This window comes from Panthera onca, chromosome D4 (genome assembly GCF_046562875.1).
Source record: "Panthera onca isolate mPanOnc1 chromosome D4, mPanOnc1 haplotype 2, whole genome shotgun sequence".
Lineage (NCBI taxonomy): Eukaryota > Metazoa > Chordata > Mammalia > Carnivora > Felidae > Panthera > Panthera onca.
The window spans coordinates 44,748,513-44,764,194 of record NC_138351.1 but is presented as its reverse complement, the minus strand read 5'-3'; the positions used below and the strand labels follow the sequence as shown (position 1 = coordinate 44,764,194).

Sequence of the window (15,682 nt, the reverse complement as noted above, 5' to 3'; positions counted from 1 at the left end):
ACAGACTATTAATCTTTTGTATACTTTATTTTGAAGAATACAGTTTTAAAGATCTATACATAATACATGAAAAGTGCCCTTATGAAGATGGACATTTGTCATACGTAAGTAAAAAAAAAAGATACCTTGTTAAAAGCATAGTTAACGGATACCATTTTAAAACAGTTCACAAAGCTTTTAAAACCAGTGCAAGTTGTATTAACAAAAAGCTTTTCACCTCTAGTGAATTGTTATATTCATCCTTTTTATGGTTTCAGTGTGCCTTTAAGAAACATTCCTTGCATCAATGAAAGATGCACAAAGAGAAAGCATGCTTTTTCTAATGTAGCCTGTCTAGTTTCTGTAGTAATTGCAGTTAGAACCAACCTTTTACAGACTAGAAGGATCATTAAAAGGCACGTTAGGCTTTAAGGGTGAAGAACAGGAGTTCCTTATTTGCTGGATTATACATTTTTTTTTAACCACAGGTAAGTAAAATTTTCAAACTGCTTTTAACAGAGGAGCAGTGCTTCACAAAATGTGCAGTGATTCAGAAGTTTGGGGCCCGAGATTCTACATTACTTGCAAGTTTCAGGCTAATACCAGTAATGCCATCCCCTAGACTGGACCAGATAGAAGATTCTTAGGCAAAAGTGAGATCTCCATTGCTCTTCATACAAGGTACTAAAATGTTACATAAAAGGGGAAGTCTTGATTGGCAATTGATATTTTGTAAATTGAAGTCAAACTAAAAAGGCAGAAAAGGAAAATGAAGCATTTTAAAATGACCCAAACCAAAAAGGAGTAACACTGCAGTCATGGGGGGGGGTCACATAAAGGCCGGAAGTCAAGTCTGGTATACAGCCCAGAGTTTGTATTAACCAGTACTTGGTTGATTCCAATGTATGAAACATGAGAACCATCACCCTGCTTTCTCATATTAAGGAGTACAGTCACTAAAGTGGACAGATAATACTTGGGTTAGACTATTCTAGCTCATTAATCCCAGCAGATTTAAGATTGAGAACTACTTTTTAAAAGAGGATGTTGGAGAATATTTCAACATTAAGAATGTTGTATCCTGCATTTCTAGTTTGCACCAAAAATGAAAAGAGCAACAATTGAATATCCCAATATTAAGAGACTTATGCTTATATTCTGCTTACTGAACACAGTTAACCCTAACAAAGCGGGTTGCTATAATTAACCTACAAAATGCAGCTAAAGTTGTATCAGACTGTCCACTCCATATGTTAAAGGTTTAGCATTTAGGTAATGTTAAAAAACAATCTGCACTAATTTGAAAGATTATTTGCAGAAGTTCTCAGGCTTTTAAGTTTTATACATTGCTACAACTCATTGTAAACATCTCTAAATCTATGGATAATAATTGTATATCTGGCTGTTTGGTTTTCCTTTGCAGTTTGTAATGGTCCACTTTCTATGGTAGGTGCTAGAAAAGGCCTTTATGTGCTTTTAATAAATTGATCCCTATTTCTTGACAGCAGCAGGCTAAGGTTTCCAATGTAAAATGGATGAGTCATTTAGAATGTTACAGACAGTTACTAGAAAATGCATACTTTGGTACAAATACGGCCAAATCTTAAATGTGTAAGGAGATGTTCATTACACTTCTTAGTAAGTGCTTTGGGGGTAATTTAGTTCAAGTTAAGGCTTAAACAGTACTGGATTCTAAAAGTCAAAAGGGTTAGAATTGTCCACATTTCAGGAGCTTTGAAGATGTGACGGAACAGCACAGCAAGCTTAAGAATTTTTCATTTTATTCAACCTGGGGTTTTTATTTGCAAGGTAATTCCAAACTTGATGGGGCAGTGTTAAATTGCAAAAATACATACTCTGAGACAGTGCAAACAATCCACTTTAAGGTAATGAGAGTTGTGCATAATTTCTGACAAGTTCTTTCACTTAGCACTTTCACAATAAATTGAAATGAAATCTGCATAGGTCAGATTAACCCTGAAATGTTGGAAGACTGGTATAGTAACAAGTTCTTAAAGATTACACCAGGTGGGAGATTTGTAATGGAAATAATTTTTTAATCAGTTGATCTAGTCATCCGCATAATTACTATAAAAGCACACATATCAACCATTGGCTTTTTCAACCATGCAGAGTTAAGGCAAACATTACTATTCCTAAGGGACATTTTTAATGAAAGGCATGATAAATGTCAGGCATGTGAGGTCATGATTTTCTTGAACCTACTGGCAACAAGCCTAATAAGCTTTAATGTTTTAAGACTTATTGATCAATCCTAAAAAAAACTATTTACAAATGCACAAATAATAAGCATAGAAATCTATTATACAAGAATAAAATTTCTGTGTGCAGTGCAAGTTTATCCCACAGGTTTTTAAAAGTGACCAATAGCAACAATTCATGTACCTGAACAATTTCAGGTCCAAAGAATAAAGAGGAACATTTTAAACCTATTCCAATTTTGTAAATTATGAGGCTGATTTAATTTCATTTAAACTACATGATTGGCTCATTTATTCCAATCTTAAAGCTGTTGCAAATTAATGGTATTGGGAAGAGGATGAAAAGTAATGTGGATATTCAAGATAATCCATTAAGGAAGAAAATACATAATATGAAGAAATAGAGGCAAGGCAGTTGTCATCAGACTTTAAGGTAATTTTGATTAATGACTACAGAGGAGTTTAGTAGTAGTCATTTAATAGCTGCAGACCCCTTTCAGAGAACTGTATTGCAACATGCAGTCTAAGAATTTTAATAAATATAATATGGCTGTACATACAAATACCTACACAGCCACACATATACACACATACACAAATAGTTGCTCTTATAATTGAGATTTCATTTGTTTGGGGGTTAGGCAAGTTTACATTAAACTACTATGCCCCAAACCCAATAGCTTCAAATATAAACAAAATGCCAAGAATTAATATTTCTCATCAACCTACATACACTGAGAAATCCAAAAAACAGTTTTCAAGCGGAGGCAGATAAAACCATTTAGAAGTTGCAAACCTTCAGACATGAACCCTGGGACATTTTAATAGCATTTTTATGTTGCAAGAGGATTCAGTATAAGCTACATTTCATTATATACTGTCCCAAGAGTTAACTTCATTTCACTTTCATCAATCGTTAGCATTTGGAACAAACCTTACATGTTTGCCAACTGAATCTATTTACCCTCAAGCTTTGTGCATCAAAAAATCTAGTGAACCTCTTACTTAAATGAGAGGCGCTCCAAAACACTTCCTGCACCATTCCACACTGATACTTGGCGGAGCATCAATTTTCTGTAACTTCTCAAGAATCTCTGAAGACAAATTATTGTATGCAAGTCCATATTCATTGTCAAAAGCCTCTGAAAGACATTTTCAAAAATGGAGTTGTAATTTGTGAAACAAAAGCCATAAAGAGAAAAATGGTAGTCAAGTAAAGTCAAGTACATATATAAACTGCATATTTAAAAGTAGAAATCTTTTCAAAACTTAGAGGAGTGTTTACCCATACCAATTGCAATTGTGTAAATTACTTAAGAGAATGAAAAAACCTGCTTTAGTAATCATTAACCAACTTACCAATATCAATATTCTCTCTTCCAAGAGACACTAATGATAAGAAGAGGATTTCTCGGTATAAACTCCTATAAAACAAGTATTTTTAAAGTTAATGGGCAAAGAACATAAAAACACACGGCGGTTTTTTAAAATTTTTTTTTTTTTTTTTAACATTTATTTTTGAGACAGAGAAAGAGCATGAACAGGGGAGGGGCAGAGAGAGAGGGAGACACAGAATCTGAAACAGGCTCCAGGCTCTGAGCTGTCAGCACAGAGCCCGACGCGGGGCTCGAACTCACGGACCATGAGATCATGACCTGAGCCGAAGTCGGACGCTTAACCGACCAAGCCACCCAGGCGCCCCTCATGGCGGTTTTTTAAAATGGTGAGCAATGATTAAGCTCTATAGTTTTTGTTTGTTTTTTTTTTAACGTTTATTTTTCAGACAGAGAGAGACACAGCATGAACGGGGGAGGGGCAGAGAGAGAGGGAAACACAGAATCGGAAGCAGGCTCCAGGCTCTGAGCCATCAGCCCAGAGCCTGATGCAGGGCTCGAACCCGCGGACCGCGAGATCGTGACCTGAGCCGAAGTCGGACGCCCAACCAACTGAGCCACCCAGGCTCCCCAAGCTCTATAGTTAACAGCAATGTATCCACTGGTTTTGATATCACTCCACAGTTATGTCACCCTTTGCAACACTGAATTTCTATTTCAAATTAAAAAGTTATGGGCTTAAGGCTTCACACCAAAAACTTTTAAATGGCTTACCTTCATTATTAACATTTTAACAATACACAGTTTCACCCTTGAACAATATGGGTTTGAGTTCCATGGGTCCACCTACACTTTTTTTTTTTAATGTTTATTTTTGAGGGAGAGAGAGAGGGGGAGACAGAATCCAAACAAAGCAGGCTCCAGGCTCTGAGCTGTCAGCACAGAGCTGGATATGGGGCTCAAACTTGTGAACTGTGAGATCACAACCTGAGCTGAAGTCAGATACTTAACAGACTGAGCCACTCAGGCACCCCCACACTGTTTTTGTTTTGCTTTTCAATACAGCAGAGTCCTATAAAGGTATTTCCCTTATAATTTTTTAGTAACATTTTCTTTAGTAACTTTATTGTAGAAACACAGTATATAATACAACATACAAAATGTGTTAACTGTTTACGCTATAGGTAAGGTGTCTGGTCAAGAGTAGGCTATTAAGTTTTGGGGTAGTCCAAAATTATACACAGATTATCAATTCCATGGGGGGGGGGTCATTCAAGGGGTCAATTTAACTCTACTTTCCAATTAAAATTTGCAAAAGCAGGGTCTTCTCTCATCTTTTGCCACTTGACAAAGTAATGTTAATTTTTAAGTAAGTTCGGGGTCCAAAACCCTTGGACACAGTGTGAAAGGTGGTGTGGTCTCTTTACTATTTAACCTACCAATAAAGGATGAACCATATTTATTTGGTCTGTGAACATAATACTGTCAAAAGCCAAACCTTAAAAATGAAGGAAAGCTTAAGAAATGAAGTGATTCCTGAATATTTTAACATAGAAAAAAATTGCAGAGTAATGTTGACTCTGATAAAGCTTCATCATATAGCTTTGTTTAAAAGGTTCAGAAGCCATAACCTGTCATTTCTAATTTTCCTTCCCTGCCCTTAAACTACAGATGCTTGAAACTAGCTGCTCTTTAGACTGTGAAGGTCATCTCTATCTCACCTATTGAGATTACAAAAGGACCCATCATTTTCATAATCAATTCATGCTCTATCACTTCTGAAGTTATCTTCAAAGATGCCACAACCAAAGAAACTTGTAGAGTACCTGGAAACTGTTAATGATTGGTAGAATTTATGATGCCACTTTTCTGAAGTTTCCACTGCAAAATTTACTTATGTAGAGGCTGGAGTGAGTACTGATCTAAGCATGTTAGCAGAAGCAGGAAAGCCCCTTATCCTTTTTAATTCACTGTTTCCATCACGTTCCTAAATTGTTTCTATTCCTAAATAGGTTTTTTTTTTTTTTTTTTTTTTTAACTATCCCACAAGAAAATAAAATATAAGATGCGCAGGTTGACAGGGCCTGAACAAGCAGTATACATGTATAATAACATCACTGTTAACAAATTCATTGAAGCTTTCCAGTGAATAACAGCAGTGGTTCCCAAAGACGCAGTACAGTTTAGACATTCATGAGTCACCTCCTAAAATTTAATCTATTCCTCTATACCAGAACTTTTGTTAGGTTTGCTCAGGTATGAAAGGAAACTCTGGGTAGCACTTTTCAAAACAGGTATGCTTCTTTTACAATTAGAGATATGTTTTAAATAATACTTAAACATGAAATTGAGTGGCAAGAAGCAAAAATGATTATTACCTTTGTCTTTTCATGTCTGGCTTTATTAGCTGTGAAAGTAGGTTGATGGGTTTCAGAACATCATTATGTTGAATACTCTGCCTGATGGTTTCTACTAAAGTGCTTGTTGCTTCTTGTTCCTCTGACAGGAGAGACAATTTCTTTTCAGAATCTAATAAGAAGAACACAGGAAGTAAGAATAATTACTTTTAAAAGACTTTTTTTCCAGAACTGTAGCATTTTCTAGTTTTCTATTCAACACCGCCTCCCCCTTAAGAGTAAACTTCTGTGTCAATGTGACCAGCTACAAAATGTTTTTCCTGCTTTCTTCAGATAGGAAAGGCTTGTCCCTTTGCCTTTTCTCTGAACACAGGGGTTCCTGCTTCAGGCTGGGATGTGATAGTTTGTACTCCAGCAGCAATCTTATAACCACAGAGCAACCTTAACTGATGGAAACGCAAGACACAAGTAAGACACAACACAAGGAGCCTGGGTCCCTGATGACAGAGGAGTTGCCTATCAGTCCTGGAGTGTCCACTTCATAACTTCTCTATGGGAGAGAATAATCTTTACCTGTTTAAACTTCTGTTATTTGCCATTAAATATAGCCGAGTATAATCCTAATTGATACAAAGGCAATTCTAGAATTATTAAGAACAAACATTTATACAGATTTCATAGATTATAAAAGTGCTTCAGTACTGTACTGGAATTCAATCATGCTGACATTCAAAGTATACAAAATCAATGAAGTGTGCTTGGCCCAGAATAAAAGGAAAACTAATACTGCAGGTAATTCCAGCAGCCGTACAATTTTATTTATACCCATGTGAGTTGAGATGGGAATATGTATCCAGTAGCTCCCTAGTCAGTCTCATTGAGAATCCATCATAAAACCAGCTGTTGTATTTTTCGTACAACACAGCCCCTTAGTAAAGGTAACTAGTAGTACTTCATTTGTGTTCAAACAAAGAAACAGCAAAGCTCTCTATTACAAGGGGAAATACTGGCTCTTACGGGCTCTGATTCTAGCTCTTCTACCTGCCACATGATGACCTTTGAATATATTTGATTTTTATGCTATGCTGTGATTTTAGAACCTAACCCAAATATAATCTGCAACTTCACTGTTTCTCATTTAGTTTAATTAACACTTCGAGATATAATTCCCAAACCATTCAATACACCCATTTAAAGTGTACAATTCAGTGGTTTTCAGTACATTAAGCTGTACAATCATCATATTATCATCCCCAAAGAAATCTCCTATTAGCAGTCCCTCCTCTATCTCCCAAACCCCTCAGCCCTAAAAATAATACTTTTATTTTTAAATAATATTCCACTGTATGGATAGGCCATATTTTATCCATTTATCAGTGGATGGACATTTAGGTGGTTTCCATTATTTGGCTATTAAGAAAATGCTAAGCACAGTGCACAAATTTTTATACATAGGTATGTTTTCATTTCTTGGTATATACTCAAGAGTGCAACTGCTGTGTCTTATGAATACTCTACTATTTTGAGGACCTGCGAAACTGTTTTCCAAAGTAGCTCCACTATTCTTTATTCCACTCAGCAGTGTATAAGGGTTCCAATTTCTCTATATCCTCACTAACACCAACACTTGTTAGTGTCTGATCCTTTAGATTATGGCCTACCTACTGAGTGGGAAGTGTCTCTCTTTGTGGTTTTGGTTTGCATGTCCTTGAGGTCTAATGATATCTAACATCTTTTCATTTGCTTTTGGCCATTTGTATAACATCTCTGAAGAACTGTCTATTCAGATCCTACTATGGTCTGAATGTGTCTCCCCAAAATTCTTATGTTGAAAGACCTCATATCAAATGTAATGGCATTAGGAGGTGAGGCCTTTGGGAGGCAATTAGGTCATGAGGACAGAGCACTCATGACTGGATTAGTGCCTATAAAATTTAGTGGGGGGGGGCGGTACCAGAGTTCCCTCATATGAAAGGATCTAATGAGAAATCTGCAACCTGGAAGAGGGCCCTGAACTGTGTTGGCACCCTGATCTTGGACCCACAGAACTGTGAGAAATACATTTCTATTGTTTATAAGCCACCCAGTCTTTGGTATTTTGTTACAGTAGCCAGAATGGACTAAGACAGATCCTTTGCCCAGTTTTAAAGTGGGTTGTTTTTTTATTGTTGAGTTGTAAGAGTTCTTTGTATGTTTTGACTTTAAATCCTTTTTAAGGTGTATTATTTGTACATATCTTTCCCCTAGTCCATGGGCTGACATTTTTGATGGTTTATTTTTCAGCACAGTTTTTTATTTTAATTGTCTACTTAATCTACTTTCCCTTTTCTCACTTGTGCTTTTGGTGGTGGTATATCTAAAAAGGCCTGTGTTCTACAAGGTCATGAATATTTACTCCTATTCTAAGACTTCTACAGTTTTAGCTCTTACATTTAGATCTATAATCCATTTTGAGTTCATTTTTATGTATAATTTGAGGAAGTGATCCATCTTTGCCTTTTTTTTTGTTTTGCATGTTGCTCCAGTGGTCCCAGCACCATTTGTTGGAAAGACTATTCTTTAGGTCTTAGACTATTCTTTAGGTCTGTTTTAGCCTATTGTTGGATTGATCCCTTTATCATTATATAATGCTTTTCTTTGTCTCTTTCCACACTCTTTTGTTTTAATGTCTATTTTCTGTCTGATAGAGGTAAAAGGCGAAAGATTTATACAATCTGAAGAGAAACCAGAGTATTATTTTTTTGTCTAACATAAGTATTGCTACCCTATTTGCTTTTGTTTGTTTTGTTTGTTTCCATTTGCACACATATCTTTTTCCAGCCCTTCACTTTCATTCTCTGTTTATCTTTAGGTCTAAAATAAGTCTCTTGTAGGCAGCAAAGAGATGGGTCTCTCTCTCTTTTTTTTTTTTTATCCATTCTGTCATCCTCTCCTTTTGATTAGGGTGTTTAGTCCATTTACATTTAAAGTCATTATTGACAGGTATGTACTTACTGCCATTTTAATTGTTTTCTGGTTGTTTTCATAATTCTCTATTCCTTTCTTCTTTTCTGGCTCTCTTCCTTGTGGTTTGAGGGTTTTCTTTAGTTTTTATGCTTAGATTCCTTTCTCTTTATTTTTTTTTTTATATTAGAGGTGTTTGATTTGTGACTACCATGGGGTACATGGAGAGTGTTAATATTGGCTCCCCCAAGTGTCCAGCTATCTAGGCTAGGGGAGGAGAAGAAAAACAGTGCCTGCCAGCACTTTTGTTCCCAGAGAGGTCTATAGATCTCTGCCCCTTTGGTACATGTCCTAAAATTAGTCAACAAATCTCCTTCACATATACCCCAGGCACTTTTCAAACTGCTGCTGCTTTGCTGTGTCCCCAGCAAGTTACTTAGCATGCTGGCTCTTTAAAGGTGGGGACTCAGCTTCCTATCATCCTCTGGCTCTCCTGGAGTTAAGTGCTGCTGATTTTCAAAGCCAGAAGTTATGGGGACTTTGCTTCTCAGTGCAGGTACCTAGTATGGGGTCCGATCCCCTCCTTCCTCCCCCATGCTTATGATGCTCCTCCCACTTGTAGTTAGTTGTACTGGAAGTATGGTTCCCGACTGCCCTGCTGCCCCTTTTTGATATGGACTTCTCTCTACAACTAGCTTTGGAAGATCTGTTTCACCAGTCTCCAGGTCATTTTCAATTAGTTCAACAGATGTAGCTGTTGCTTCAATTTGTCTGTGGGACAAAGTAAACTCAAGATCCGTCTACTCTGCCATCTTCCCTCCTTTTTCTTTAATAATTTTCACCAATTATGGTTGTTTTGCTAGGAAGCGGGTCTCTGAAAATCCTCTTCCAGAAGTCATTGAGAAGTTGTACCATTCTAAAAGTCATCACCCACTTTGGGGCGCCTGGGTGGCTCAGTCAGTTAAGTGTCCGACTTCGGCTCAGGTCATGATCTCGCGGTCTGTTGGTTCGAGCCCCGCGTCAGGCTCTGTGCTGACAGCTCAGAACCTGGAGCCTGTTTCAGATTCTGTGTCTCCCTCTTTCTCTGACTCTCCCCTGTTCATGTGCTCGCTCTCTCTCTGTCTCAAAAATAAATAAATGTTTAAAAAAAATTAAAAAAAAAATAAAAGTCATCACCCACTTAATTGTTCTCTTTTAATGTCATTTACATGCCAATTCTTCATTTAAAGCAGCCAATCAAGGCATTCTTGAGAAATAAGGCCATTCTTGAAAATGCTAAATTTTATTCTCATCATAAATTATAGAATATTTTGAAACACTTGTGCATTTCAAGAGAGGTGGGAAATAACTAAAGAAATAGCAACGCTATCATTTTCTAACATGAAATTTCAAGGCTACTTGGCTATTTAAAAAAAACATAAAAATATCTGAACTGAAACCACAACAACAAAAATGACAAAAACAGCTTATAATGTACTTAACTATAATTTTATGACTAGCATTTTCAAGGGAAACAATCCAAATAGCAAAATATTAATAGAGTTTTTGAAAAGGACAATCTAATAAAAGATTAAAAGTGAACTGTTCCCTTTCTCTTCCAAGGAGCCACTGTTAGTAGTTTTAGACCTTTTTACTTGCATATATTCAAAACACAGATATATATTTTGGGGTTGATTTTTCTAAAGAAAAAAAAGAAAGAAGATCATATAGTGTTCTGAAACCTGCCCTTTTTCACTCAATATATGATGGGCATCCATCCTTTCAGACACCTGTATGCAAATGACCCTTATACTTTTTCTTGGCTGCCAACATTTCATAGTATGGATTTATCTCAATTCTCCTGTTAGGTATTTATGTGAAGTTTTTAAAACAAATATTCATACAGTAAGCATCACTGTACAGAAAGCTTTGCATATGCTTTCTATAGAACAGAGCCGTCTTACTGTGATTGCTGAGTTTAAGGATATCCACATATTAAATATGGATAATATAGTCCACATTGTTCTCCAGAAGTATATCATTTGCACTTCTAACAGTGTATCAAAGTGTTCTTTTCCTTCATATCCTCAAAAAGACTGGATTTTAATTATTAAGATCTTTTGCCATCCTGATGTAACTAAGTTTGTATTTTTCCTTTTTTAACAAAAGAACTTGATATTTCATTAAATAAAGAGCTTGAGCATTTTTTCATATTTGTGTTAGGAACTGAATTATATCTCCTCAAAATTCATATGTTTGAAGCTCTAACCCCCAATGTGGCTATATTTGAAGATAGGGTCTTTTTTTTTTTTTTTTTTAACGTTTATTTATTTTTGAGACAGAGAGAGACAGAGCATGAACAGGGGAGGAGCAGAGAGAGAGGGAGACACAGAATCTGAAACAGGCTCCAGGCTCTGAGCTGTCAGCACAGAGCCCGACGTGGGGCTCGAACCCACGGACCGTGAGATCATGACCTGAGCCGAAGTCGGACGCTTAACCGACCAAGCCACCCAGGCGCCCCTGAAGATAGGGTGTTTAAAGAGGTAATTAAGGTTAAATGAGGTCATAGGGTGGGAACCTAATCCAACATAACTGGTGTCCTCATAAGCAGAGAAAAAGACGCCAGGGGGATGCACATGTACACAGAGAAAAGGCCAACTGCAATCCAAGGAGGGAGGCCCTGGGAGAAACCAACCTTGCTCACACCAGTTCCAGACTGTGAGGAATGAATTTCTGTTGCTGAAGCCACCCAGTCTGTGGTATTGTTATAGTAGCCCTGGCAAACTAATATAAACTATGTAATGTTTCTTCCATGAACTGCCTACTGATGTCATTTGTTCATTCATCTCCTGGGTTGTGTCGTCTTATTGACTTAAAGGACTATGGAACAGTGAATGATACAACTTTTTAAATGCTCTGTAAAAATATGTTCTAAATACAAAAGACTGAAAATGAAACCAGAATCTTTGAGGTTAGTATCCATGTAATTAAAATTATGATCTTATACCAACACATCCAAATTACTCTTAAACTATATAGAATTTACTCTCCAGGGCACCTTGGTGGCTCAGTAGGTTAAGGATTCAACTCTTGATTTCAGCTCAGGTTATGATCTCACAGTTTGTGAGTTTGAGCCTGGTGTCAGGCTCCACGCTCACAGTGCAGAACCTGCTTGGGATTCTCTCTCTCCCTCTCTCTCTGCCCCTCCCCTACTCACACATGCACTTGCTCATTCACTCTCTCAAAATAAATTAAAAAAAAAAAAAAAAAAAAAAAGAATTTACTCTCCAAATACCTAACCAATTGGCATTTGACAGAAAAATCACAAAACACTCTTCAACTCCCTGATGCAGTTAAATGGGTCAGTACAAGCACAAATCAATTTGATCTAAAGTGGCAAGATTTTTGAAAGAAATAATAAAAACATATGAAAAATTTTAAAGTAAAGCAGAATAATTTGTTTCTCTCATCTCAATTTTTTACCTCAGTAGTCTATTCTTCTTTATTGTTTTTAAAATTTTTTAATGTTTATTTTTATTTTTGACAGGGACACCGCATGAATGGGAGAGAGGGAGACACAGAATCTGAAGCAGGCTCCAGGCTTTGAGCTGTCAGTACAGAGCCTAACGTGGGGCTCAAACTCATGGACTGCAAGATCATGACCTGAGCTGAAGTCGGACGCTTAAACGACTGATCCACCCAGGCACCCATTATTCTTCGTTCTTGTTAAATAGTATTTTACTGTATGGATTGTACCACAATTTGTTTATTTATTCACCTATGAAAAGATACATGGGTTATTTCCAGTTTGAGTCTTTTATGTCTTTAATTCTAATTTACTTACTAAAATTCCTCCATGAGACATACAAAGGTTCTCCTGGTTCCTGATGAAGGTTGATATTATCCCATAATAGCTGAATATACACAAGTTTGCTATCCTGGGACAGAGATGACAGAGGAAGCTAAAAGAGATCAATAGAAAGTATTAGTACTCTAAGCATAATAATTACCAGTGGATCTAGCAAAGCTTGGTTATATAAAATAAAAGCGTTCTTTTGAAACTGTGGACCTAAAATTCTAAGCAAAAAATTTTGATTTTTATTTGTATTGATACATATTCCTACTTTCTGAGGTGCAGACTTTTCATTCCTACTTCCACAGATTGCAAAGACAACTTGGTAATTGGCACAGTGGCCACATGAAAGATTAGTCACCATTAGAACAAATTTTAAGGTAGAGAAAGTACAACAGTTTCTACTATCTTGTGCTGTTACTTAAAATAAATGAGTCAAAATAGAGTGTAATACTTTAAGAAAATATTTTCCTGTGCCCCTGGTGTGTGTTGGGGTGTCTCTAATCAATATTATAAATGAAGGAACTCTAGGAGCCCACTATCTCCAATGGAATCGGGCACCCCAGCCCAAGTACAGTAAGGGCTTTAAAGTCAGACAGCCAGACTGTGGTCTTGGCTCCCCGTCACGTAGCAGGTGTGTGACCTTGTGGAAATTACTTAACTTCTCCAACTTTTAATTATATCATCTGAAAAACATGCATAAGAGGAGTCCTTTAAAATAAAGTTGTTGTGAGAAGGTCAACTGGTGATATGATAGTTCAGAATAAAAGCTACCTTTTCTAGCCACCCTTGCAAACTAGGTATGACCATATAACTAAGTTTAGGCCAAACAGATACATAGAGAAATGTTATGTACAACTCCAGGAACCATCCCTACAGAAAGAAGACACATTCTTCTCCATTCATTTTTATCCTTACTGCTGGCTGGAATATGGACAAGATGGCTAGAAATAGAGAGGCCATCCTGGACCAGGTATAGAACTTGGAAATGGAGGTTATACACAGCTGACCAAAAAGACAGAAGGATCTCAGGTCCCTAAGACTACATCATCCCAGGACCACCTTCCCAAACTTTGATGTGAGAGAGAAATAATGTACATCTCGTTAAGGCACTGTTGTTGTACACTTGTTACTCTGAAGTTAAGTCTCATTCTAACCAACACCAACATAGTACAAGTATAGAAGTTGGTACCCTACCTGTACACCTCCATTACAATGTTCAGATGTGAGGATAAGTCCTGGCAAGTTACTAGGAAGGTCCAAACGTCTGAAATACCAAACGAGGTTCCAGAAAATGATTGGATGTTTATTGATGAAAGAGGATGTGTGAATCACTTGATCACCTTCATTTTCTAGCAAAGATTCAAGTTCTTTACGAAGCACTAGAGGACTCAAGTAGGGCACAGAAACAGGGGGAGGATTGGGTCTTTTTCCTAAAGGATCCTTTAAAAAATAAAAATACAGAAACAAGTGAATATTATCTATTCTGTGTATGTTTAAGAGTACTTCTCAAGGAGATTATGCTCTATCCTTTCAAAATCAGTTATTTCAGAACCATTGCTACATGCAGTATATGCTAATGAAAACCTAAAAAAAGAAAAGAAAGTACTTAATCATAAATGCCCTTACGTTAAATGATTACAAAAGAAAATAATCCAGAGACAGACCCTAAACATACAGAGTTTCTCTATCAGATTGATTTTTTTTTCCTTTTCAACTTTTACAAAAAAAATACTACATTTCAGGGATGCCTGGGTGGCTCAGTCGGTTAAGCATCCGATTCTTGATTTAAGTTCAGGTCATGGTTTTCATAGTTGTGAGACTGAGCTCTGCATCAGGCTCTGTGTTGAGCATGGAGCCTGCTTGGGATTCTCTCTTTCCCTCTGCTGCTCTCCTGCTAGTGTGTGTTCTTGCACACACATGCTCTCTCTCAAAAACAAAACAGAAAGAAATACTACATTTCAGATATTTATGATTATTCCAAAAAAAAAAAAAAAAAGTTGACTCTATCTTCTTCCTACAATCTAAATAGATGGGGCAATTTTTGTGTTAATATTATTTGATGACTCCTTTTAGAATTATATCTAATGTGCTTTCACATTTGATTGCAACAGCTAAAGAGCAGTCTTACAAACAAAGGAAAACGATGCCAATTCAGTCTTTCTAAGTTGTGCATATTATAATCAGAATAAAATGCTTATGACCAACTCATTAATGGGTACCCCTAGTGCCCAGGCTGTGGTCTCCAAATACCATTTCCTCAAAAATGAACCACAGCTTCTTAGAGAAATGGCTGATTTTAGGTCTAGAGAAAGAAATATTAACATGAGCATGAAACATCTTGTCATATAAGAAAGCAAAGAAGCTTTGTAAAAAAATTAGAAAAAGGCTGCTAGAGATGTGTCAAAAGAACTAAAACACCAACCTGTAGAGGCTTCTAGCTGATCAAAGATGGATGATATATTAATAAGGATAACAACAGCAATGGATGTAAACCTATTTAAATTAGTGAGCTCATAATGATACTCTATTCCTCCAAATTAATTCATCACCTTAGAGGATGCTAGGAATCCAACCTGTTATTTTGAAAACTGGTTAAGTAAAAGGAAAAATATTTGTCCCACCTTTCCAAAATAAACTGCATTTTTGGAAAAGCAAACAGAAAACATGGAGGATGTTTCTCTTTACAGATGTATCCAACATATATAAAGACAATTAGACTACCAGCCTTGAAAGCTGGAAATGAATAATCTGAGGTAGGCAATGAGGCATTAATCGCTACTAGCATCACAAAGAAAGTTCATGTCTTCTATTGAGGGACATTCTACCACTGCAATTGTCTTACAAAAATAAACAACCAAACAAAAACCTGAATGTGATCAAGCTTCTAGATATAATTACCAATTTATAGCATCATAATCAACAAATACAGTTGCAAGGCTAAAAAAGAGGGTCTACAGATGTAAAATGACTAAATAACAGATCAACCAATTGGTAATGCATAGATGTTATTTG

General features: G+C 36.6%; 1 protein-coding gene across 4 annotated transcripts in view; it reads right to left on the bottom strand.

Moving 5' to 3' along the window:
* Positions 1-8: 8 nt before the first annotated feature.
* DENND4C (DENN domain containing 4C) overlaps positions 9-15,682 on the bottom strand; it is a 123,686-nt gene continuing 108,012 nt past the window's right edge. For all 4 annotated transcript variants that reach the window (XM_060609683.3, XM_060609686.3, XM_060609685.3 and 1 more), the window contains 5 exons: positions 13,865-14,110; positions 12,659-12,776; positions 5,914-6,064; positions 3,561-3,625; positions 9-3,343 (listed from right to left, as the gene is read on the bottom strand). In XM_060609683.3, coding sequence (XP_060465666.3) covers positions 3,207-3,343; positions 3,561-3,625; positions 5,914-6,064; positions 12,659-12,776; positions 13,865-14,110 — 717 coding nt within the window. In that variant the 3' untranslated portion in view covers positions 9-3,206. The remainder of the gene's footprint in view (positions 3,344-3,560; positions 3,626-5,913; positions 6,065-12,658; positions 12,777-13,864; positions 14,111-15,682) is intronic.